Source organism: Salvia splendens, chromosome 6 (assembly GCF_004379255.2).
Source record: "Salvia splendens isolate huo1 chromosome 6, SspV2, whole genome shotgun sequence".
NCBI lineage: Eukaryota > Viridiplantae > Streptophyta > Magnoliopsida > Lamiales > Lamiaceae > Salvia > Salvia splendens.
The window spans coordinates 31,949,291-31,975,097 of NC_056037.1; the positions used below are offsets into that span (position 1 = coordinate 31,949,291).

The window sequence follows — 25,807 nt, forward strand, 5'->3', positions numbered from 1 at the left end:
AAATTTTGTCACACTTCTTTTCTACACTTGTTTTATAAAAATAATACTAATAAATAGTTAAAGCGAAAGGAGAGGGTAATTTGGAAAATTAATAAGAGATAAATAATAAGTAAAATTGAAGTAAAATATATTAGGGGGTTATTTGATCAATTCGTAAATATTATGACAGAAATAATAAGTAAACGAAGAGAAAATAGATTAAAAAATTCAAAAAAAAAATTTACGAAAAATTTGCACATTACAATCTCAATTTCGAAAGGTCAACGAATTTAATCCCAAATTTAGAAAGGCATGCGAATTGAGATCCTTTTTCCGAAATCTCTCAATAAATAATAATAAATTCACTTAGTGTTTCTTTTGAGAGCATCCACAATAGTGGACAAGCCGGCGGACGAGCGACCGGCGAGCCGATCATCCGTCGCGCTTGTCCACTACTGCTACCGGCGAGCCGCAGACGGACGACCCAGACGGACGAGAGGTCGTCCGTCGATAACGCGGTCGTCCGTCGTCCCGTCCGTCGGGTCGTCCGCTATTGTCGCTCTTCCATCGCGCTCGTCCACTACTGCGACCAGCGAGCCGCGGACGGACAACCCAGACAGACGAGAGATCTTCTGTCGGATAACGCGGTCGTCCGCCGTCTCGCCCGTGGGGTCGTCAGCTATTGTGGGCACCCGACGGACAAGCCAACGGACGAGAGCATTTTTTTTCAAAACTCTATATATACGGCTCGTTCCAGTTCATTTTCATTTGCATCACTTGTATTAACGAGTTTTTCTTCTTTCTATCTACTTTTCTCGACATCCCGAGATGGCTAGTGGTAGTGGTAGTGGTGGGGATGGTGATGACTTATCGAGGCGAATTCGCGAAGAGATACGTGCCTATACGTCCACGGAGATAAATCGCCTGATGCGGGAGGCCTTGCAGCAGCAGCAGCAGCCGGCGGTACCTCGCCCCATCCAGAATCGAGTTGTAGTCACCGAGACCACGTCGTTGCACACCAACGGTTGTTTGACGACTATTTCGCTGAGCAGTCACGGTTTGGGGACAACTTCTTCCGACTGCGTTTTAGGATGCACCGGGATCTATTTATGCGTATCGTGAACGCTTTAGAGCGTCGGTACAAGTACTTCCGGTTCAGGGTGGATGCGAGTGTCAGACCCGGTCACTCACGCACTGCTGCAATTAGGCAGTTGGCCTCCGGAGGCGCGGCCGACATGTTCGACGAATACCTCCACATCGGCGGGACGACGGCCCGCGACTGTCTCAAGTATTTTTGTCAGGGCGTCATTCAAATATTCGGGGAGAAGTATCTTCAGAAGCCTACCCTCAAGACTGCCAGGATCTAATGGATATGCACGGGTTTCTCGGGATGTTGGGCAGTATAGATTGCATGTATTGGGAGTGGAAGAACTGCCCCACTGACTATCGGCTGTGGATTTGACATGCATATTTTGGGGTAGCGGGTCGAACAACGACATCAACATCCTCCAGTCGTCGCCCCTTTTCAACGAGCAGTGCATGGGCGTCGGTCCAGCCATCAGTTTTGTCGCCAACGGCAACCAGCATAACATTGGCTGCTATTTGGCGGATGGGATATACTTTAGGTGGCCCGTCTCGCTGTTAGATCTAATCCAGTGCTCTACTACACCGATGTCATCTTATTTCAGTAAGTCTTAAAAATATGTGGACTGACATTGCAACCTTTCACGATAGGTAGTCTAGGCCTATCTAGGTTGTGAAATTCTTATTTTTCTTTATTCGGAACTGACTGTGTTACCTTAAAGTGGACGACGCCCACAACCGGTCTACTAAAACAAAGACTTAGACTTTGTTAAGTTACTTGTACATTTAAATATGCAATAAACATCCATTAAATATAAAACATAACAACATTATGATAAAAATAATCTGTTTCATCCATTGAAAAATAAATAAAGAGTTTTACAGTATTCAATCACTCGAAAGGTGATTTCTAGTATACAAACTCTAACACATTCTAGTATACAAACTCTAACATAAGAAGTCCATATTCGACACTAGCAGGATATAATTGAAGAGTTGTGGGCGCGGAGGAGTGCACATTGATATTTATAATGTAATTTATGGATGTTGTGTTTTTTTGAATTGTACTTTTTTAATTATGTTAATTTAATGAAATTATGATTGCATTTCCCCTTGTACTCGTGTCAAAATTTTAATTCCGTATTTGTGAAATTGTGAATTTGTTAGGGATGTTCTAGTGTTTGTCCACTATTGTACAGTAGGATGTCCTAGTGTTTGTATTCAAAAAATATTATTCGGAGAAAAAACTAAAAATGTCAAAATATTACTATATATTAATATGAAAATAACCTTTATTTTACTATAAAAACCATTTTGAAATATTATATAAGTATTCTATTGATTATTAATTCTGCTCCCATTTTTTAGTCCACAATTATAGTTATGGAAGTAGAGATCTATTTTTCTCTTGACCAGAATAATTCATTTTGAAACTAAACACTACTTCTAGTCTCAATCTATTTATTACTATAAATTTTACTTTATAATAAGATATGTCTCGTTTTGTACTAGCAAATTTTTATTTATATTTCTATTTTTTACTTTATAAATTAGTATCTATAATAAGCAAAACTTTTTATGGACAAATAGTAATGGATTCACACTATGTAATCATGATCATATAGCAAAAAGATTATGCATACATGATCAATAAAATTAGTTAACAAATTTGTCAATTTTTTTAGAGAGAACTAATATCAAGGGCTACTAGTCCGGAAGAAATTTTTTTGTCGCAACGATGAGAGGGAGTAAGGGTTGGTATTCGAATATGAACTTGAACTCGAATTCAAATTCGAATTTGAATTTGAATTTGAATTTGAATTTGAATATGAACTCAAGTTTGGGCTCCAACTCCAATTCCAATTTGATCTTGGGCTAGAACTATCTTCAATTAAAAATGCTTTCAAATGCTTAGCAAACTCCCTTGGTTTTTCAATGTTCAAAGCATGTCCAGCATTCTTTATCACTTTAATTCTTGCATTGTCACCTATGTGCCTGCAATTTTTCCATTACAATCTAGCAATTTTACAAGTGAAGATTTAAATAAAAGAAGAAGAAATATAAAATAATATATCGAGCACCATGTATTAGCATTGTTTTTGCTCAAGTCTGTATCAACATTATTTGTTTTGTTTTAATATAAATATATGTTGGAAGAGGATCCTCTTTTGTGTCTATTGAGTATTGACACAACAACTCATGCGGTGGTATTTTTACACTGATTAAAGTCCAAATTTGGTCTTTTACATTTACTCTAAAATTGTTTTGGGTATTATAAATTAAGTTTGTTACCTTTTGATCCCAAACAATATATTTTAATCCATGATTAATATTTTTCGTTATTAATGGTCAAACATGTTTTCACCAAATTAGTGACTTAATTATGAATCTAATTAGCCATATCAACCTAATTAATTTAATATTAAAATTTATAAAATACTTCTGACCTATACTAAATAGGAGTATTAATTTAAATTAAATTATAATTTATAAAAATATTTAATATAAATGTCTTAAATTCAAATTGATAAAATATTTTTCCCATGAATTTTACCTATAATAAAAATTAAATTTGTGAATATTTTATAAAATTTTAATTCAGTTTTATTTTTACTATTGGTAAAAAATTATTTTATAAATTTTAATATTGTTTATTATATGTAAAAAAATGTTTTATGAATTTTAGTATTTTTATTATAGGTAAAAATATATTTTATAAATTTTAATATTTAATTAGTTAGGTTAATCTGATTAATTAGATTGATAATTAAGTCACTAATAAAACATGTTTGGCCGTTAAAGGAAAATGCTATTTAAAAGTACACATATTTTTTTATATCTCTATCAGTGTTTTTTTATTTTAAAAATTCAAACATGATTAGGTAAAAACTGAACTTGAAAAAAATGCAATGTGGAAAAATCAGTCTTTGAAAATTTTAGTTACTTAAAAATAGAAATAGAAATGTTATGATAAATTTTAGTTTTTTGAATCAATACCAATAAAATAATTTATAATTATGAGTAGTAGATAGAAAAATAAAAATTATATTTTATTTGTACCTATTTTAAATAGCAAACGAAAATTTAAAAAAAAATAAAAGAAGAGAAAAAATGTCAAAAACTCGCAGTTTGGGTGTAAAAACACCATCACACGAGATACCACAGAGGATCTCCTCCCGTTTATGTTAATTCTAATATCTTAAAAAATATCATCATTAAATTTATTTAAAAATCAATGGTCTATTAACCTACTTCAGTTTATTTATCTATTAGTTAGGAAAACTTAAAAACTAGTAACGGTAATTGATACTAGTAATATATGCTATTTGCGCTTTTTTTTAGCTCGGGCTACTTGTACTAATTCTATTTTTAGTAAGAAATAGGGTATTTAATGAGATATTAGAGCTAAGTTAATTAAGTGACTTAAATTGTTAATTTAATTATACTAATTAGTCAGTTTTTATTTTACAAGAAAAGTGTAAATAGTACGAGACGGATGAAGTAGTAAGTTGGTGTTCTCTAACCTTTGGAGTCTGAATCCCAACTCCAGTGGGAATATTTTGTCCTGCTCTCCCCATATGATCAACGTTGGCTGTTATATATATATATATATATGGACAAAAACAAATAATTAAGCAATATATAGTTTAAATTCTCATACATTCGGAGTATAAGAAAAAGGGTAATTGAAATTATTTATATAACCTGTTCTATCTTGGGTATTCTATCGAGCTTTCTGTCGGCAGTTAAAGCATGAATTAGTTCCTTTTTCTGATCAAGAAATTCTGTACAGAAAACCTGCACTCCACCAAACAATTTGCACCATAATAATATGAGTCTTCTTACAAATACACAATTTTGTTTGATTCATTAATTGGTTTTCGAAATTTAGAATATATAGTCCCTACCGAAATAAATTTGAAAAAAACGAGAATAACAACGTACGTGGATGTAATCGGAGAGGAAGCACGAAGGGACGCCCTTGACCGGCTTGGCAAAGGCGAACTTGATCAACTCCCTGAGCTTCTGCGGCGTCTGGGGCATGAGAATGCTGGCCACCTCCTCCAGATCCGCCACCTCGAAAAACCCCTCTTTCAGATCCTTCTCCTCCAGGCACACCCCGGAGCAGCACACCACCACCTTCTCCACCATCTCCGGGAACTGCGCCGCCATGCTGTAGCTGACGAACCCCCCGTAGCTGATCCCCACCACGCTCAGCCGCTCCACCCCGTGCACCTCCATCAGGCGCATCAGGCACTGCGCTTGGAAGTCTTCAGAGCGGTCAGGGCGCCGCGTCCACGACTCCCCGAAGAAGAGGAGGTCGGGGACGTAGACGTTGTAGCGGGGCATGAGGTGGTGGAGGAGGTCGCCGTACTGCCACATGGCGTTGGCGCCGAAGCCGTGGACCAGCATCAGGTTCGGCTTCGACGCCTTCTGGCTCTTCGGGATCCAGCAGTGCATCACCGTCCCCTCTTGCAGATCCGTTTTCGTCGACCGGAGCCCCGAGTATGAGAAGAAGCTCCGGTACAGAAAGTCCGCCGATCCGGTCAGGCTCAGGCTACGGGCCATTTTTTTTTCTGTGTTCGTGTGTATGTGTGTTTATATATATATATATATATATATATATAAATAAAAACGTATGTATATATATGTATGTAAGGAGTTTTGTTTTGATTTAATTGAGCATTGTTACATACACGCACATACACATGCACAAATATGCATGGCAGAATTGGGATTCTCTCTCTTCTTTTTTTGTTTTTTTGTAATGGAGATGGAATGGGGGATTTGGATATGTAGTTTGGATGGAGGGACTGCAGGAGATTTGGTGGAGGGAGAGAGGAGAGAGAGAGAGAGAAGGCTATTGTTATTTGTTAGGGTTGCGTGAGTTTCGGTCATTTTATGTATATATCTATAATCAGTGGTGTTGGTTTTAATTTGTTGATTATATACCAATAATAATATTAATATTAATATACATAAATGTAATGTGTATGTATGTACACGAATTGATATTTTGTGGTTGTGGATGGAGATTTTTTATTAAGTGCTTTCATTTCCATGCCATCATTTTATTACTCCATCTTCACTTTGGGACAAGTAATGTAGAATTGACTAATTGTTTCTCTAGCAGTTTGCATTTTATTCAAATGGTAATCCTTAACGAAGATTTCCCAATAAATATTGAGCGTCTGGGATGAAGATTTTATGTAGAACGTTATTATACATGCCTTGCTTGAGACATAGGCAAAAATTGTTACGATTATTGATTTTTTTTTTAATTAATTCATTATTTATGTCGAAATTTATAGTAGTACAATAAGTTCGATATAGTGTTTACATTATTGCAATCACAATGAATTCACCTCAAAAAAGTCAACTGCAATTATTTTACTACTAAAGGTGCGTGTATTAAAAAACCATGAGTGAGAACAGGTGTGTACTCCACATGGAAGTAATTGTGGATATATATGAAATTATTTATTAGTAACAAATTAATAATAAAAAGGAAAACTGATACCTTTGATTGTATTTGTTCCACAACTACGACCTAGAATCATTTAAGAAGTTTTTTTATAGTTAAATAGGTGAACTGATTTATCAAGTGGAGACATTAGCCACCTTGAACTCATAAATTATTTTTTCCTAATTAAAGAATCAGTGCATGAAACAACAGCTTGGGTATGTCCAACCTTAAATTACCAGATGAAGCAGCAGAAGATTCAAGTGATTAATTTCCTTAGCCTCTTTTCCGGCGACCTTATTTTGTGGTTCCAGAACGAGTGCATGCTTCAAGTCTGTATGTCACCACAACAAATTATGATATTAGATATAGACAAGTAGAAAACCGATACTATGAACATGTATGCTACATACAATCATGCACTAAAGAGTGTTCACAACTCCTGCCTAACCTTCAATAGCTTCTTTGTAGAAAACTTTAGCCGTCCCTCGTCTCAAATAGGCCTTCACGTACTGCAGGGGTGGAATTTTATTCAGAATTCCTTTTTATGTGAAGACCACTTGTCGGCAAATCACATTTCTTTCACTGCTTTGACTAAAACAGATACTAGGACTTATAACCAGAGCCATGAAGACATGTGACTTAACAACGAGGGCTGCAGTTTGCTTGACTTTTGATGAAGCTCGTTTATATGCTAGAAAAATAGCCGGGGAATACGGACAATGAAAAGAACTCAAGTACTATAAAGGAACGCATCCAAAATGGAATAAATTAGCTATTTACAGTTTATTTGCAGAACATACAATGTACAAAAGTGCACTCAGTCAAGATCTATTTGAACATTGGAAAATTGTCAGGTTCGGGATACAAAATCAACTAAATATTCATCTTTTAAAGAGCATGCTATAATAATAAGGCTCATCTTTAATGAATGTTCAGGTAGAGATTTATTCAAGCAAGAAAATAGATGTGAATCAAACAGATCATTACAGATCGCCATTTTGAATGCAAGGAACTGGAAAGACATCCACTACCAAGATAACACCCAACATGGAAGGAGGTATGCAATGGGACTGTGAACATGTCAATTAAGTGGGGGGAAATAACTAGATTTAAAACAGCAACACAACATCACTTTCGTTAGGTAAATCAAGAGCAAGCTTCACTGACCTTTTTATCCAGAGATATTGCCTTGCTACAATCTTCTTCAGCTTGCTGGTAGCTGCATAAAAAGCACGTGTAAGGACACAAGTTTGGCAAATGACTTAAGAAAGAAAATGCTACTGTAAATAATGGGGGGAAAGTGTCCAACCATCCTAACTCCAAATGAGCAGCTGCCCGATTGGAATAGTAGGTAGCATTTGCATCATTCAATTTTATTGCCTCTGTATAAAAACTGACCGCCTTGTTCCACTGTTTTCCTTTGTATGCAGCATTACCCTGCAGGAATATTATGTAAAAAAATGACACAGGCAACCATCAGAAGAAAGGACAAATATCTAGAACAAGAATATAGATAGCAATGGTATACTACTACTCCAAGGACTAAAAATGTAAAAGAATGGAAACAAAGATAGCAAGTAAGGAACAGAAGTATTGCTGTGCCTAGAATCCATACCAGAGTACCAGTAGCAAATTGAGATTGCAGGCTTACAAACTCCAAAGTAATATGCGTTAATGAAATTAGAACATTCTAAGACATTATTACAGTGTATCACTTATCACTCTTCAAATGGCAAGCTGATCAGCCTCTATCAGTTAATCCAAAAGAAATGTCACTGCTAAAATTATTGTTGTAATCTTAAATCCAAATATGCATAGTGTCAAGTGTCAACCCTGTTGCAGTTTAGATTGTTCCAATGGCATCTATGCCACACTGTGATAAGAACATGCTGAAAAAGTTTAAAGTGGCAATCATGTCTTTTTAACTTTTATTCGCCCAGGGTGTGTGGGTTGTCATACAAAGATTAAAGACATGCTTATAATTTTGTCTGACAGGACAAAAATAAGCCAGCAGCCAAAATCTTCACTCATACTCTGACAAGAATAGTCACAACATACTACCAATTCCATCAAGAAAAGTAGCTCCTCCAAACAATTAGCGTAAAATAACATCATGTAACTGAAAAATATCACAAGAACAAATTGAGTTACAAATTTAAGAAGCTCATGAGAATCTAGTAGTATATGAGTAGTGAGATGGACCTTTTCTTTAAGAAGTTCGGCAGTATCCATGTTACTGTTGGTATCAGACAGTGATGAGGAACTGGATATGATGCTGACTTCTTGTTGAAGAGAGGGATACATATCCAAGACAGTATCAAGTAGAAATTTATCGGTCCCATGTGATGCAACAAGTGATATAGAAACCGGAGAGTCATCATGTACCCCAAGTGGAATCGCTGCCTGAATATCCAAAATAACGAAATGAAAGATGACCTTATGGGCTTATTCGTGTGCGGAAGATGTTCGAGAGTCCTATAGAAATGGTTAATTGCAAGGGTGAAGATTGTGGCTGCCAAAACCTTGTATAATACATATTATAGATTACCTGACAACCTCCGGACATACTTGTTATTCCCAACAAAGCATATGATCTGTCATGGAACTCAGCAAGGAGACTTTTTTTGGAATTTAGCTTGAGCGGGGGATCACACACTGTGGGAATTATTAATATCCCATCATCCTTCAAAAAATTAAGCATACATAATTAAGAAACAAAAGCTACAATAAATTGCAACTACCAAAAGTTTGTTAGAAAGCCTCAATGGTTCTTCAACATTCTCTACTCAATACATACTCCCATTTTCTTTACAGAATAATTTCCATTAAACTAAAACGCTTAGAAGTAAAGATTCTTGCATCACTTCCAGAATCCATAATTTTCAGTAAAAGGTAAGTTATGATCATGAAGAATAAACGAAAAGAACCCAATATCCAAAAACATCCAACAACATGCCCCAAACCTCAGCCAATCTTCCCAGTTCCCACACATTATAGGATAATTTTACGCTTTGTTGAAAATACCACAACATACCTTTAAGAGGCTCCGTAGAGCTGCACGCATTTCTACTTTTTATAAAGACTTTTGACATTCTCTAGGGTTGTGTTTATTGCTGCCCAAACACGATTAGAGATATCAGGGCCTAGTTTTGGTTTAATGGACTTAACCCACTCTTCATGATTGATTTTGAAATCATGTCTGAAAAGCAAAACTGCTTATCAGAGATAAAAAGGGGAAATTAATAAAATTTAAGAAGCTCCCACATCCCCACTGCAATTCATTACCTGAGAACTACAGAAAATTACTTATACATGTTGCAAAATATACTGAACAATAAAGTTTGGCAATGATATGTACTATCTCAAATGCTTAATACAAGACCAATATAGCAACAAATGCTTAATACAAGATCGATTTAGGAAAAAAAACCTTTGCAGCAGTAGCATAGCTGAAGACAATGCTCTTAAGGTAGCTGCAGTTTGCTTGTTTGTTGATTCTTCACAGAATAGTTCCAGGCTGGGGACATTTGAAGCAATGTACTGACCAAATTGAATATGTTTAGGTTTCCCATCTGCAAAATTAAGGGCAAATATTAGGAGATCTGCTTATGTTTTGAAACCTTTTTTACCCAACATTGTATAGTGTATTATTAGTAAACTAAGTTTAAAGCAAAGGATTTGTATATAAATGATGTGAAAACTTACAGCCAGATAACTTCTCCATTGCTTTGCTCACTATAGAGACAGTCTTCTGAAAGGGAACTTTTGACAACTGGAAAAGGTCATCAGCTATAATTATGTGTCGGGTCCTTTTAGGTTCAACTGGAGTACTGGACTTCTATGTAGAAGAGCATGTCCCACGCGATGCAATAAGGATGGATCAGATGCAAAAAATCCTACAGTGATTTTGTTGCAAAATACAATATCAAAAATGGACAACAAAGAATATTTTACATTTACAGAATAGTAATCTTGAGCAAGAAATCAGATACGGGCATCGCATGCGAAATAAGTTAAATAACTAGAATGGCATAATGATCAGATGAGTAAAACCATGACAAGTGGCAATCAACTTTTCCAAAAATAATCTTTTTAGCCTAATTGCACATCTGCTGATTCTTCTCAGATCTAAGATACAAAAGAAAAGAATGTCAATTCAGCGCAGACAATCATCATAGATTATAAATGTTGGTTTACACATAAAAACAAGTCTTGGCAAATTAACAAAATTTGACTCTTTTGAAACTGCAATGTACACATACAACATACCAATGGTATCCTAACTCTGGGAATTTGGCAAGACACCATCTGTACGCACAAGTCCATGAGATGGCCTGAATCCAAAGATACGACAAAATGATGCTGGTACTCTTATACAGCCAACTGAATCAATACCTACAATACCGGTCCAATTCATGCAAATCATGAAAAAACAAGCTTTTCTAGGAACACCCACATTTTAATGAAATTTGAAATGGATAGGGATGCAGTAGCCATCATATAACAGTCAGAAAATCACTAGCACAAAAACAACATTGAACACTTCAACATTTCAACCACAAGATAAGACAATATTATGGCATCAACAAATTTTTTAAACTGACTAGAAGTGAACTATGATCGAACATCAAGTATACATTTTTATGGTTTTATTTCTTTTCAACGATAAGGAATAAAAAAAAGTAATCAGTTTTTATCTATTATGCTATGAGGATTAAGGTGGGAAGAGCTGTGAGAGTGTTTCAATCAAAGGTAAAGGTGTGATGTTGGGGTAAATTTTACTATGTTCATCTATTTATCAAAGCACCTATAGATATTAGATACACAAGAGTCCTAATATAACTGGGAAAGCGCCATCTTGCTCTATAATTTATACACCCAACTGAACATGTGAAAAGAGTGGAAATCTCGTAAGACAGAAGCAAAACAACCACACCCAGAGCAAAATCTACAATTTGGCCAGCAACAGCCACAGCAGATCCGCTAGATGATCCACCAGGAACATAAGATGGTTTTTGAGGGTTGATTGGAGTCCCATAGTTTTTGTTTTCCCCTAATATCCTGCAACCACAGTCAAGAATGACAATCAGTATCCTTCCACAACCTCCACACCCTTCCTTATCCAAAAGATCCTTCACAAACTAAATAGCAGTTTATCCCAAGACTAGCATGGTACGGAGTAACACTGATATCTTAATCTAGCAGTACTAATTTTGTGACTTAGCATTTCATTTCATAACTCATCTCCGTTATCTATAGTCAGAATAGGCTGGCTAAGAAAAGCAAATTTCAGTTAAGAAGTACTGATACCCAAAACCAAGCTGATCCATGAATGTCTTTCCTACACAGGTAGCCCCACTTCTTAGCATTGTCTTCACAGCTTCAGCAGTATTTGATGTTGCCTCATGTGTCCTCTTCCAATCCGCACTTCCAAACCCAGTTATGTATCCCTTCACATCAAAGCTACAGGACACACACGTGATGAAAGTAATGAGCAACTAGATTCGTACTAATCTCATTAAACCTCACATCCAAATATCATAAATCTCAGTATAATCAAGCACACCCGCAACCTTGTAACAAAGAAAAAGTGACATGAGCATGTCGCATGCAAGAAGCTAGATTATGATTTCCCGGAAACTAAAACACTAAAGCTCTCACCGCGTACATAATCTTTTACCATTCCAAGTTTCACAAATGGCAGAGTCTTATTAAAACTATTTCAATAAAATCAACGAACTCAGTACTATCCCTTATACATTTACTAGGATCATCAAACCCCACTGAAACAAAATACAAGCCAACCATGAAACTTTTTAATATCGATCATCACCATTTCAGAATCATGAAAAACAAGTAAATATAGGAGAAAATTAATCATTACATACTTATCACTGACAGCGAAGGTGAGACCAGAGAGCGGAAGGCGAGCAGCGGGCAGAGGAGGCTGAGGATATGGGAGGAGCTCGAAGCGCTCAACAAAAGCTCCGAAATCTTCATTCAAGATGTTCTTGGCGTTGAGGCGGCGGCGATGTACCTCGGCGAGGATCAAAACTCCGGCACGGCCCACACCGATCACCACCCACACCTTCGGGTTCGATACATTTAGCTTCGAAAGTTTAGACATTTTTAGCGATCACACAAAAAATGATATCGAAAATCGAATAGTCGGCGAATTTACAAAGAGGTTTGCTCCGGCCACATCACCGCCGTCAGGATTTTGAAGGAATTACTCCGATACAGCGCAGGGGTTTTAGGGAGAGAAAGGGTTTAAGGAAGAAAAAATATCAAATGTAAATTAATTAAACTTTGTTCTTTCTTTTTCTACTAATTGAACTAATTAATGCCTCGTATGCTTGTTTGGAAAATAAGATTATTTGGAAATATGAATGTAAATTTCAGTAAAATGGATACTCGGATTTTGTATTCACTATTTGAAATTGATATTTTTGATGCTCAATAAATATATGAATAAATTAATCTTATCAGTTTAAACTCTAAATTATTCTTTTAACAGCTCTTTGTAAAGAGACTAGATGAGTTTATTTATATTGTACCAATATTAGAACGACGCAAACATATTTGATTTAAACAAAAATATGGTCATATATAACTGATCAAAAATGGACTTTGCTAACAACTTTATGGTCAAAACATTTATGTCTCGAAAAAAAGAACTATGATCAATTTCCATTGATGGGGTGAGTACGAATTTATCTTCAATAGTCCAAAATCCTTTATGGCACTCAAAAACACAAGCCACAAATCCAAGTTAAGTTCATACCATCCACAAATCATATTTACTTTTTGGGTGAGAATCACAAGCCATAAATTAGGCCAAGTCTAAATCATGAAAAAAGTTCAAATAAGGGAACAAAAATCTAAAATCTAAAATCAAAAATCAAAATTCAAAATTTTCAAACACGGTGCTCCCGAATTGGCCGATTATATGCCCATGGAACGCAGACGCTCTGCAATCTGTATAGGCAGCGCAAGCCCACCTAGGCCCGTGCATTGGTTGATCCGGGCCCACGCCGGAGGCAGGCCGAATGTTGTCCGTAGATGCAAATGCCCTTAGAAGATCTTAACTATAAGACCATCCACAGCGACCGCCCAGCCGAGCGCCGGCGCTGGGCGGTCTATTGCAGCCGCCCAGCCGCTGACTGGAGAGAGAAACCGCGCAGCGCTGGGCGGTGGCGTGGCGCTGGGCGGTCGGCTGGGCGGTCCTTTCGGCGCTATTGCAGCTCCCGGATCGCCCAGCGCACCGCCCAGCGCGAAAATTAATTTTTTTTTTTTCCGAAACACTATATATACGCGCTTTGCTCGTCATTTTCATTCGCACCACTTGTTTTAACGAGGAGTGAATTGTCACTCTTTTTTATTAATGTATTCTTTTTTTAAATTAATGTACTTTTTTTAAATTATTGTACTTTTTAAAATTTTAATAGTATTATTAAACTTTTCCCGTATATGTCTCGTAAATTAAATTTCGTATATTGTGTGATTGTTAATTATGTCATTTTATATAATTATTATTAGTGATATGGCTATTGATGTGGCTGGGCTATTTATGATGTGGTTAAGCTATGGCTGGGCTATTTATGATGTGGCAGGAGGATTTTTAGTGCTGATGATGTGGCAGTGGCTGGGCTATGGCTGGGCTATTGCTGGGCTATTCCTATTGTGGATGGCCTAAGAGAGAAAATGCATACGTTTCACATGCTTACAAATTATTCCATAATCATTAATGTCGATGGTGATTAGAAGTATTACATGAATCCTATTTAGGATTATTACACAAAGGACCTGTATAAAAACAATCCAACTTGAATGTCTTCAACCAAATTGCAAATAAAAAATGGTGGGAAATCTACACCAAGAAAATAAGAAATCAAGCAAATATTACAGAGGGCGGTGATAATAGCAGGCTTTCTCAGACCGATAGTCGAGCTGGATTTCTGCAGAGATTCGTGTAGTCTACAGTATATTGCATTTGCTAGAGGCATAATGTACAAAAGCTTCACAGCAGCAATAGCTTTGCATCCCGACACGAAACCTAGAACCGAACAACAATGCATGAAATGTCGTCCTTACTCTCTCTGTTCAATGCTTCTGCAGCTAGTTGCTTCGCTGCTTTCTGTGGGTCTTTGATTTTCTTAGCGATATCTACAGATTCTTGGTTCGACATTACCTGGAGAAGTGGGACGGATGTTTGTTGACATGTAAATGTTAGGAAATAACTATATACGAGTAGAGTTAGATACGGGACCTTCCATAGACCATCGCTGGCAAGGATGAGGAGTTCAGTTTCTGCATCAATCTCAGCACTTCTAATATCCGGGTCTGATCGCAAGTGTGTCTTCAAGTTCTTGTCTCCAAAAGCACGTGAAACGGCCAATTGGCCATTGACTCTTGCAACGTCTCCTGCACGGATCAGATTCAGTTATTCGACCATGCCACACTATTTATTCAAACAAAGAGCACAAGGTATGCAATGATAATAAGTTGGAATTACCAGGCATGTTTGAGACGAATCCACCCCTGTCTTCAATGCTTCCCCTCTCAGTGTTGGGCTCATGATCAATGGTCATCTGTATAGCCTGACCCATCCTGGAAAGTACTCCTCGTGAATCACCGACATTGGCTACCCACAGACGTCGGCCATCTATAAGAATAGCAGTGACAGCGGTAGACCCACCTCTGCCCAGGTCAGGATTGTGCGATAGAATAGCTTGATCTGTTCTCTCATAAGCTTTAGCAATAGACCTGTTCGGATCGGTCCAAAAGTCCTCCTGAAATCATTTAACAGATCCATAGAAGGCAAACAACAATTTTAAACGCAATAAAAGACTCAGTTGACATTAGAAACCGTTGAACGATACATGGAACCGGACATATCAGTTGGTCAGCATACTAAGTCCCCCAGAAAACCTCTTTACGTGCAGGTTAAGTGATCAACTTGGCAATGATCCAATAAGTTCTGGTTAGCTCTAACTGCTAGCAAGTAGCAAATGCTTTAGCTACAGTCCAAATGTAGGCATGATACATGATAGAGCCACAGGAAAGAAACTCCATTTAGAGAATAATCGCATGTAACTAGAAGAGTGATATCAATGTAGAAATTCTAGTAGATCAAACAGGTGGTGCAGTATAGCTAGTTCCGATATTGAGGACACACTACTACACAGATACATACACTGCATGATAAATCACATCATGGAATAGCTAACCTCCTTTAAGATGTTGGAAAACAAATGCTTCTGTAAGTAAGCAGGTACACTGTCTCCCAGATGCCCATCATATATTGCAAATAGCCCCAGTTCCCGACCTCGAACCTGTACAAATTTTGCGACATGGTAATCCTCCATAGGATGATTTGCCTTCCCTTTTACCAAACTGAAACCATACTTGGCAGTCCCCTGATGGCTCCTTCCCTTGCCAGACCCACCCGACGAACGCTGGAGAAAACAAGATAGTCAAAATTAAAAAAAAAATTGGGAACAAACTTCACAAGTTGCAGGTAACCTAATATGAGCAGATCTAACGGTTGACCCAAGACTATTTTGCTCAGCCAGCCACATGCAAACTAAGTACAGTAATCCAAATTGTTTACAACTAAATGCAGCAGAAATATACACAAAGTACCAACACATTATATCACCAAACCACATGTATGGAATGCCAACTCAAGAATATCATCCAAACACACGCGCGCGGGCGCGCACACGCACACGCACATGCACAAACACGTAGTCAATAATATTGTTCCATCTCATAACTCATAAGCATAAAACCCTTATGTATGCCAGCCAAGATACAAAAACACATGTGATTTCTACACCCTATACATATGCAACAAAAAAAAGGTATACTCCAGTGATAAGCCCTACTATCCAGCCAAAAACCCTAACATATATTGTAGATTTACATATGATATGATCCTACAAATTTTTTCACCAAAAGATCAAATATAAAATGACCATAGACCTCAACATAAAATTCTAACAATAAAAAAAATTTAAAGAAAAACAAAGGCCACTAAAACTTGCACAAGATAAACTAGACTCACCGGAGGGTAATTGAAACAGCAAAGGCTATCCATTTATCTCACAACACCTCAAACTTCTCCACTGTAAATCAACATCTACCTTCCAAGAAAAACCAAAAATGGAAAATCCTCAACCTGTAACACACAAAATAGAAATTATGATCATGGCTACTGACAGGCCCAGCAACATAACATAATCAAGATTGATTATTTCCATAAGAATCAAGAAAAAAGCTCCAAATCACCACATGGGAATCCCAAAAATATTCCCAAACTTACCGATCCACCACTTAAGAAATCCAAAAGGGGCAAATTTTTTTCAAGACTATATATATGAATTCTGCTGCTAAATCAAAAATCCTCTAATTGAAAAAAGGACAAAACCATCAAACACATGTGTAGGTTGAAAGAAGGGAGAGAAAAAATCAAATTGAATGATGAGAGGCTTTAATTAAGTAAAGGGTTGATAGATTCGGTGGTGGTGCAGGCAACAATGGCAGCCAAAAAGGCCAAGACTTTGGGGGTTTGGCTTCCCCTATATTGACTTTGCTGTCTAGATTGATTCTTTATCATTTGTTTTTTAAAGTAGAAAATGCTTCCCAAGTAGTCAAGGCACGATTGCTTTTATACAGCTGTTTTCATTTTTCCTTAATATGGTTTCCGAAGAAGCGAAATAAAGGGGCTTTTGTAATTAATTTAATTTGATTAAAAGAAAAAAATTTCTTCTGACTTGGTCATCTGGTGTGGGCCCTACTATTGGCACATCTCTTGTACTCTCTTTCAACTCAGAACCTTTGAACTTTTTAACTGCTGGTAGTTTACCACCATTCTTCTCTCTGCTCTTTTATAGTAGTATTTCAATGCTTTATTCCCAATGAGCTGTGGAATATTTTTTTTGGGTTTTGTTTTATTCTTGCTTTTATCTTCATTTGTATATGTTCTTGTCTTTCTCTAAGGATTAAGGGGAGCTTTCAGGTGAAGAAAACAGTAACAAAAGCAAAAGCACCACAAGAGAGAGAGGACTTTTTTCATAAGAAACCGAATCGATCAAAGTTTATAAGTGCCCTTTTTAATAGGGCTATACAAAGGTTAATTCTAATCTTGGAAGACAGAAATATTTTAAATTCATGCTAAAATGTCAGCGTTCTTACCTCAATACACTATATCACCTAAAAATTAATAATTGATACTATATGATAATGTTAGTGTGTTTATGGTTTTGATTAGAATAATTTCATATTTTTATTTTTATTTCCATAAATTTTTAAGTTTAAGAATGTTAGGTCGAGCTCAATAAAAAAAATCGTATATTTTTAGCTCATGTACTTAATACTTTAAAGCTATATAGTTAATACTATAATCTTATTTTATTTTAAAATATTAGAATTCCTAGCTCAATTCACCACATCATGTAATAAATTAAATTTAATAATATATGATAGTAGTAGTGCTATATTAGTACTATATGAGTTTATGGTTTTATATTTTAAGAATCTCAAAATTTTAATTATTTGCTTTTCAAAATATAAAATCCCAATGCATAGCATTTTTGTCCTTGCAACATTCTTAATTCTTAAATTCTTATTTTTTTAAAATAATTCCAACGTCTTAAACTCAAATTTAAAAGATAAGACTCATTTATTTTAGAATAAATCCCAGAACCCTATATGAGTCACACTATAAATCCAAGCATAGAGTTTTTTTTACATGTTCTTATTCTCAATTTCCCATAATAATAATAAAATAAATATGAAGACAAGTTTTAGATCATTGAATTGAAAAAAATATAAAAAAAAAAAGATTGAGAAATATTATATACAAATTAAAATTTCCATGAAAAAATAGTTAGTAAGTTTGTGAATTTGATGGGAAGAAAGTTAAAATTATATTTTATAGATCATGATTTAGAAGAAAGTTGCAAAAAAACCTATTATTAAAATTAGTTGATATTTGTTTATTGACAATTAAGTTATTGAATTGGTATTTTAAAAATAATACTCCATCCGTCCTCAATTAGGAGTCACTCTTTGACCGGGCACGAGTTTTAAGGAAGTGTTTGAACGTGTGGTGTAATAAATGGAGTTAGGTAGTGGAATGGTGTAGTGATTAAATAAATTCCACGACGAAATCTCCGAGCTCCACTCTTGGTCCGCCGACGCCCGCACCTCCGCCTGGCTCTGCGACGGCCTCCACCACCTCAAGTCCGTCCACGAGTCGCTCGACGACCTCCTCCACCTCCCGCAGACGCGCGACTCCCTCCGCGGCGCCGGCTGCTCCGAATCCAATCACCTCATCGAGAAGCTTCTCGAAGACTTCCTTCGCTTCGTCGACGTCCACAGAACCTTCCAGACGCTCCTCCTCTGCCTCAAGGAGGAGCACTCCGCCGTCCGGAGGAAGGACGACGCCGGAGTCGCGGCGCGATCGAAGAATCTCGGCAAAATCGCAAAGGAGATCGGGAAGCTCTCCTCCGATTTCGCATCCGTCGGGAAATCAGCGGATCCGCCGCGGAAGGTGTATGACGAAGAGGTGGAGATACGGGACGTGATCGACGGTGTGGTGGAGGGGACGGTGGGGGTTTCTAATGCGCTTTTCGGCGGGATCTCGATCTCGGTGGCATTTCGGAAGGTCTCGCCGTTGAAACCATTGGAAGGAGCTTCAGTTTCAGATCCGTAAGAGCGTCCACTTTAAGGTGAACGCGGCTATAGCCGCGAGCGGGGCGGAAGCGGGGCGGTAGGCGCGGCTATTATAGTGGAGGGGGTGTCCGCCGCGAGGGTGGACACGGCTGGTGGGGGGGAGGGCGGCGGACGAGGCTTCGCCGCGAGTGGGGCGAGGACGCGGCGGTGGGTGTATAGGCGCGGCTATAGCCGCAGCTATTATAGTGGCGGATATCCGCCGCGGCTATAGCCGCATTTTTTGAATTTTTTTTTTCGTTTTTTCATCTATAAATACCACTCCCCTTCTTCCCCCACTCCCATTTTCACAAAATCCATACACCCACTGTCTAAAAAACACTCTGTACAAAATGCACCGAGGAGACGACGAATCACCCGATACTGAGGAATCGGGATATGACAGCAATCCATCTCAGCCGTCGGCCCATCATTCGCCGCCATCGGGTATTGGCGGATATGCTTCTCAGCCGTCGGGATTTGGCGGATATGCGGCTCCGTCACAGCCTTGGAGTTGGAATCAATCTCCACCACCGTGGGCATCGAGTCCACCTCTTCCTCCATCTCAGCCATGGAGATCCTCACCAACGCCGTCCGTTTTACATCGGAATCTGAGTCGTTCCGCTTTTGGAGATTACCGACCCAACCTAGATGCGCTTCACCTGTCGCGGCCGGGTTCCCCTTTCCAAGCCAGCCAATCTCCGATCACCGAAGCAGATCAAGACGCATTTGATACTATGCTGGGTCTGCTCAGTTCCGGCATCCCAGATACGCCGGCAGCGCGGGTGGAAACACCCGTTCCGACCCGAGGAGGTAGCGGCAGTCGGGGCTCTCGTGGCGGTAGGGGCAGAGGCCCTAGGGGCGGAGGCGGCAGTCGTGGCACCGGCAACGTCGGTGGACACTCGGGCAGCTGCCCCGGCATTGCGAGTAGCGAGGGCAGTGGCGCCGGCGGTAGCGGTGATCAGCCTGAGCGGTCCAGCCGCGGCAAGCCATACAGCAAAGACGAGAGCATTGTCGTGGCGAAGGCGTGGGATTCTATCACTTCGGACCCCGTGGTGGGTACCGATCAGGAGTCGGGGAGTTTTTGGAGGCGCGTCATGTTGGCATACGATGAATTGAAGCCCGACGGCGCCGAGAAGCGCGACCCAGAACAGATCCGAAAAAAGTTCGGTAGGATACTGCGGGCTACCAAGCTGTTCGCGTCCATATACGAGAACAACCTTCGCCACGCCGAGAGTGGCCGAAGCGTAGCAGATGTTAAGACCCTGTCGGAGGGCCAATACCACAAGACGGGCCAGCCGAAGTTCACCTTGTGGGAGGAGTATCTTGTCCTCGCGGATTGTCCGAAATTCAGGTCGATCATGGCGAACGAGGTGGAAACAGCTCCTGGCCCGAAGCGCACAAGGCACAACCTTGCCCGGGAATACAGCAGTGGGAGCGGCTCGCACGAGTTCGAGCAGTCCGACGAGCAAGTCAAAGAGCCAGCCGCGACTCACATTAGGCGACGACGGCCCATGGGACAACAGGCCGCTATCCGCAAAGCCAGAGGGGGTAGAAGTGCCTCACGCCAAACGGCGGCCGCGTCCGGATCGAGCATCCCCCAGTCTGCCCCAATCCCACAGCCCACGGTGCAACCCCACGAGGTATTGGCCAATAGCATAGACGTAACGTTGATGCAACAACTGCAAGACGTATGCAGGTCATACGCAGGTGAAACTGACCCGTACGTCAGGAACGTCTACAAGAGGCTCATCAATCGGCTTGAGAGTCGACTGGGGTTGGTTGATAATGCGCCTGGGGATACCGAGGCCGGCAGCAGCGAGAGAGGAGGAGGAGGAGGAGAAGAAGAAGAAGAAGAAGAAGAAGAAGAAGAAGAAGAAGAAGAAGAAGAAGAAGAAGAAGAAGAAGAAGAAGAAGAAGAAGAAGAAGAAGAAGAAGAAGAGGAAGACGAGGAAGCCGACTCCGACACCGAGTAGACGGTGCCGGAGTTTTGTAGTTGTATTTTATTTTAATTATTCGTTGTATAATTTTACCGGTTTGCAATACAACGAATATTCGGCCCTAATTACCTCGTATTCTAGTTATTTACACTGCGATTATTTAAATTACACTTGATTGAAACTAAAAAATATTTAAAAATAAAAATTGATTATAAAATTTGGGGGCTATTGGAGTTGTCCACTATAGTGGCCGAAAAAGAATTTTGGGGCTATGGACAACAAAATTGGGGCTATGGACAAAAACTGGGGCGGGGCTATTGGGCGTGTCCGCCTTATAGTGGACACCCAAAGAACAGATCGGGCGGTGTCGGACCTTCAGCCCCGTCGTCGCCTATGAACGGTGGAACACCGTGAACCACGAACCGACGACCAATTTCGTCGTCGTCAACCAGTCGGTCGGTGTTTCAGGGACAATAGTGTCCATCGATTCGGAGGGAGGCGGAGGGGGAGAGTGAGTGAGGGTGTCCACTATAAGGCGGACACCCCAATAGCCCCGCCCCAGATTTTGTCCATAGCCCCAGTTTTTTTGTCCATAGCCCCAAAATTTTGTTTCCGCCACTATGGTGGACACTTCCAATAGCCTCAAAATTTTATAATCAATTTTTATTTTAAAATGTTTTTAGTTTCAATCAAGTATAATTAAAATTATCGCAATGTAAATAATTAGAAAACGAGGTAATTGGGGCCGAATAATCGTTATATTGCAAAAGGGTAAAATTATACAACGAATAATTAAAATAAAATACAACTAAATTTTCATCGTATTAAAAGTACATGAAAAATTATACAACGAAAATTTAATCTAGTGCAAATCACAAATGTGTTCACACTGCGCCGCCACCTCCCCTACGTGCCCACACTTCTTCAATCAAATCGCCCCGGAGAGTGGTATGTGATGTGGTCCTGCGCATATCAGCGAAACGTTGGATCAAATATTCATTGCCCCGTGGTACACCCATCTGTATCGGCGCGGAGGCAACACCGTGACTTGTACTTGCGCCCTCTTCCGGTGCCCAGCGCTCTGCCGCAAATCCTTCATCTTCTATCATCATATTATGCAATATGATACATGCTAACATAATAATCGCGACATCATCTTCGTGTCAAACTAGTGTCGGGCACCGTATAATGGCCCACCGCGATTGGAGGACACCAAAAGCCCGCTCAACATCCTTCCTAGCACCCTCTTGTTTGCGCGCAAAATATTGTTTCTTCGGTCCAACCGGTTGGCGGACAGTCTTGACGAATACGGGCCACTGCGGATATATCACATCTGTCAAATAGTAGCCCCTACTGTACTGCATGTCGTTGGCTACGAAGCTGATTTCTGGACCCTCCCCTCGGCACTCAACGTTGAAGAGCGGCGATGACTGAAGAACATTGATGTCGTTGTTCGAACCTGCCACACCGAAATACGCATGCCAGATCCGCAAACGATAGTCCGCAACGGCTTCCAAAATCGTCGTTGGATGTTTGCTTTTGAATCCAGTTGTGAACTGGCCTTTCCATGCCACTGGGCAATTCCTCCACTCCCAATGCATGCAATCGATCCTTCCTAACATTCCTAGGAACCCGTGGATCGAACCGTGCATATCCAGCAGGCTCTGACACTCATCAGGGGTGGGATTCCATAGAAACTCCCCACCAAAAATTTCTCGGATCCCCTTAAAAAACTGCCTAAGAATCGTGAGGCCAGTCGTCTCACCCATCTGTAGGTATTCATCGAACATATCGGTTGGTCCGGCGTAGGCAAGCTGCCGGAGTGCAGCGGTGCACTTCTGTTGCGTAGACAGCCCAATCCGGCCCAAGGCATCACGCCGGAGGGTGAAGCACCGGTAACGCTCCGCCAAATTCGTCGCTATATGGTTGAACAGCCGTAGCGACATCCTGAATCTCCGACAGAATATCTCGGGTGGATAACGGGGTTATCCACAAAGTAATCAGCCATTAGACGCTGGTGCGCACCGACGTGGTCTCGTGGGATGGTCCGCCGATGAGTAATCGCACGAGGGATCGCAGCCTCCGCCTCCTCCGCCAAGCGCGCCGCATCCTCCTGTGCGGCCTGGTGTTGCACCTGTTGAATCAGAGCATTCCACGTGTCTCTCCACAAATTGTCTATTTTTTACCACAAAGTCTAGTGAGAGAAATTTTTAGTGATGAAGAGTTGGAATGGTGTGAAAATAATGAATGGAATGAGGTGTATTTATAGGTGAATTAAATTGAATTCAAAAAAAAAAATCGCCGCCTGTAGCCGCGCCGGGCACCGCTCAACTATAGGCGCCCCGCCTATCCGCCGCGTCCGCCCCGGAGGCAGACAACACCTCCACTATAGACCGCCCCGGGACCGCCCCCACACTCCTCGTCCGCCCCGGGGGCAGACAACGCCTCCACTATAGACCACCCCGGGACCGCCCCCGCCGGGGCTATAGGCGCGGCGGTCCCATAGTGGACACTCTGAGGCGGAGGAATTGAGAGTGAGAGAGAGAATGAGAGAGTGAATGAGAGAGTTGACTGCTGCAAATAAATTTTCATTTTTTTTAATGTAAGTAATGGTATTTTGTGTAAATTTTGCCAACAATATGGTATTTTTGATGTTCAAATATGATAAGTAGGAAGAGTGACTTCTAATGGAGAACAGACCTAAATGGAAAAGAGTGACTCTTAATCGGGGACGGAGGTAGTATTAGTTAAATTTTTGAATTAAAATTTCTGAATGAACGATGACGTTTTGCTTTAAAAAATTATACTTTTGATTTTAAAATCAAGTAAATTCGACGTATTAGTATTATTACTAACTCATTTTTTTTAATATTCGAATCTGTATATTTTTTAGAATCATCCAATTAGATTGATAAAATGTACACAAAAGAGTGTACGAATACGATTTTTATATTATTTAAAAATGAAACAATCCTAATCCAATCATATAAATCTACCTAAATTAACATTAGGGGTATATTAGTCAACGTAGAAAGTAAAATTATAGTACAAAGTCATAAGAGTATTATAGCATGGAGACATTATATTGAGTAATAATAACATTTCTAACATGGATGAAGATGCAAAATTATATAATTAGTTATTAGCAATTTTCTCAGTATTTTTTAGAATATATGCATATAGATTTATAGTTTAGTAATAAAATGCAAACTCTAAATATTGTACAAACTTCAACCTTCGATCTGAATCGTTAAAATATGTCAACATAGATATAATAGTAGCAACAGAAAATGTCAATACAGTTTCATCACAATTTCAACATAACATCAACCGTTAAAATTGTGTTGACAATTTATGATGCTATGATTTTATCATCTATTAATATTTTCCAACGATTTAGATCATAGTTTGAAGTTAGTATAATATTTAGAGATTACATCACTAGATTCATAAAATATGAATCCTTCTGAGATAAATAAATAAATATACTACTTACGCAATCACAAATCAAGTTTATGTAATTGTCCATAGATTTTAATTCGAATTTATAAATTTGTTGATGTATTCTTAGTTTTCACCAATTTTTTTCTTTCATTGTAGTGCTACATATTATACCCTTTTCTTCCATAATCTATATTAGTCTTCACTGCACAAATTATATACTCTATCCACAGAAATAATAACGAGTAGAATCGATGTAACTTAAATAGTACTATATGGTAAATCAATTAAAAAACTGAAATGTTACAAATTTTATCGTTTTCATGGCATTAAATTAGTAAGTACTATAATAGTTTTAGGTAATTTTATTCATATGTATATGATAAAAAAAATCTCGAGTCAATACTCTTAGGGGCGTCTGGTAGCCACCACAATTATTAACATGTTTTTATGGTTAATGGGATTTCTTGATTTGGTGGATAGGATAGTAGGTTGTTTGGTTCAGGCCATGTAGGATGTTTGGGCTTATTTTCAGCATTTGGTTCAACAAGAGAGTGAAGGAAACAAAATGCCATCTGACTAAATTACCCTCTCAGGTCTGGGATCTGATTAGCGTCGCACACCCCATCTGACCAACATATTGAAATCCAATAAACCTCAAATTCGAACTAATACGACAGTAAGAAAATGCAACTTAGATGCACAAACTAGCTTTTGGTAGATGCACAACAATCTATCCAAAAATGAGTAACAATGGTTTTTGCAGGACGAAATGAATAATGCAACTCAGCCTTATCGAAGACAAATTCGCAAAATTGGCACAAATGCAGAACGAATGCAACATCACAACCAGACTAAATCCATATTCAAAACATAAACCAACAGATCGCCCTTCCAAAAACTGCAATTCGACAGTGCAAATTACTAAGCTACAGATGCAGAAACTAATTGGTTCAAATCGGACCCAATTCAAACATCAACACCAAATACATCTTCACTGTATAAACAAACAGATCGAACAATAAAACACTGCAAATAGACATACCCGGACGAAGGTAATACGACGGAACCGGAAATGAAATGAGTTGGAGACCGGCGAAGTCGCGACGACGGAATTTGAGCTGCCAACGGTAACCAAAATGAGAGGAAGAACCGACTTCGGAGGGCAAATTGGTACAAT

General features: G+C 39.1%; 3 protein-coding genes and 1 pseudogene across 3 annotated transcripts; 1 reads left to right on the forward strand and 3 right to left on the reverse strand.

The window, feature by feature from the left end:
* Positions 1-2,655: 2,655 nt before the first annotated feature.
* Positions 2,656-6,409, reverse strand: LOC121809790 (uncharacterized hydrolase YugF-like). Its single transcript, XM_042210590.1, has 4 exons — positions 5,008-6,409; positions 4,768-4,860; positions 4,587-4,654; positions 2,656-3,057 (listed from the first exon to the last, which is right to left on the reverse strand). Exons 1-4 carry the CDS (start codon positions 5,629-5,631, stop codon positions 2,760-2,762), a joined length of 1,083 nt encoding a protein of 360 aa, XP_042066524.1. The 5' UTR covers positions 5,632-6,409; the 3' UTR covers positions 2,656-2,759.
* Positions 6,410-6,557: 148 nt separating this feature from the next.
* On the reverse strand, positions 6,558-12,992 carry LOC121809789 (annotated as a pseudogene).
* Positions 12,993-14,249: 1,257 nt separating this feature from the next.
* Positions 14,250-17,173, reverse strand: LOC121809560 (probable protein phosphatase 2C 10). The gene is made up of 6 exons (XM_042210265.1): positions 16,857-17,173; positions 16,599-16,712; positions 15,760-15,987; positions 15,045-15,321; positions 14,799-14,953; positions 14,250-14,720 (listed from the first exon to the last, which is right to left on the reverse strand). Exons 2-6 carry the CDS (start codon positions 16,629-16,631, stop codon positions 14,586-14,588), a joined length of 828 nt encoding a protein of 275 aa, XP_042066199.1. The 5' UTR covers positions 16,632-16,712; positions 16,857-17,173; the 3' UTR covers positions 14,250-14,585.
* On the forward strand, positions 17,071-19,250 carry LOC121809126. The gene is made up of 2 exons (XM_042209668.1): positions 17,071-17,100; positions 18,714-19,250. The coding sequence occupies exons 1-2, from the start codon at positions 17,071-17,073 to the stop codon at positions 19,248-19,250; spliced, it is 567 nt and encodes a 188-aa protein (XP_042065602.1).
* The last annotated feature ends 6,557 nt before the right edge of the window (positions 19,251-25,807 follow it).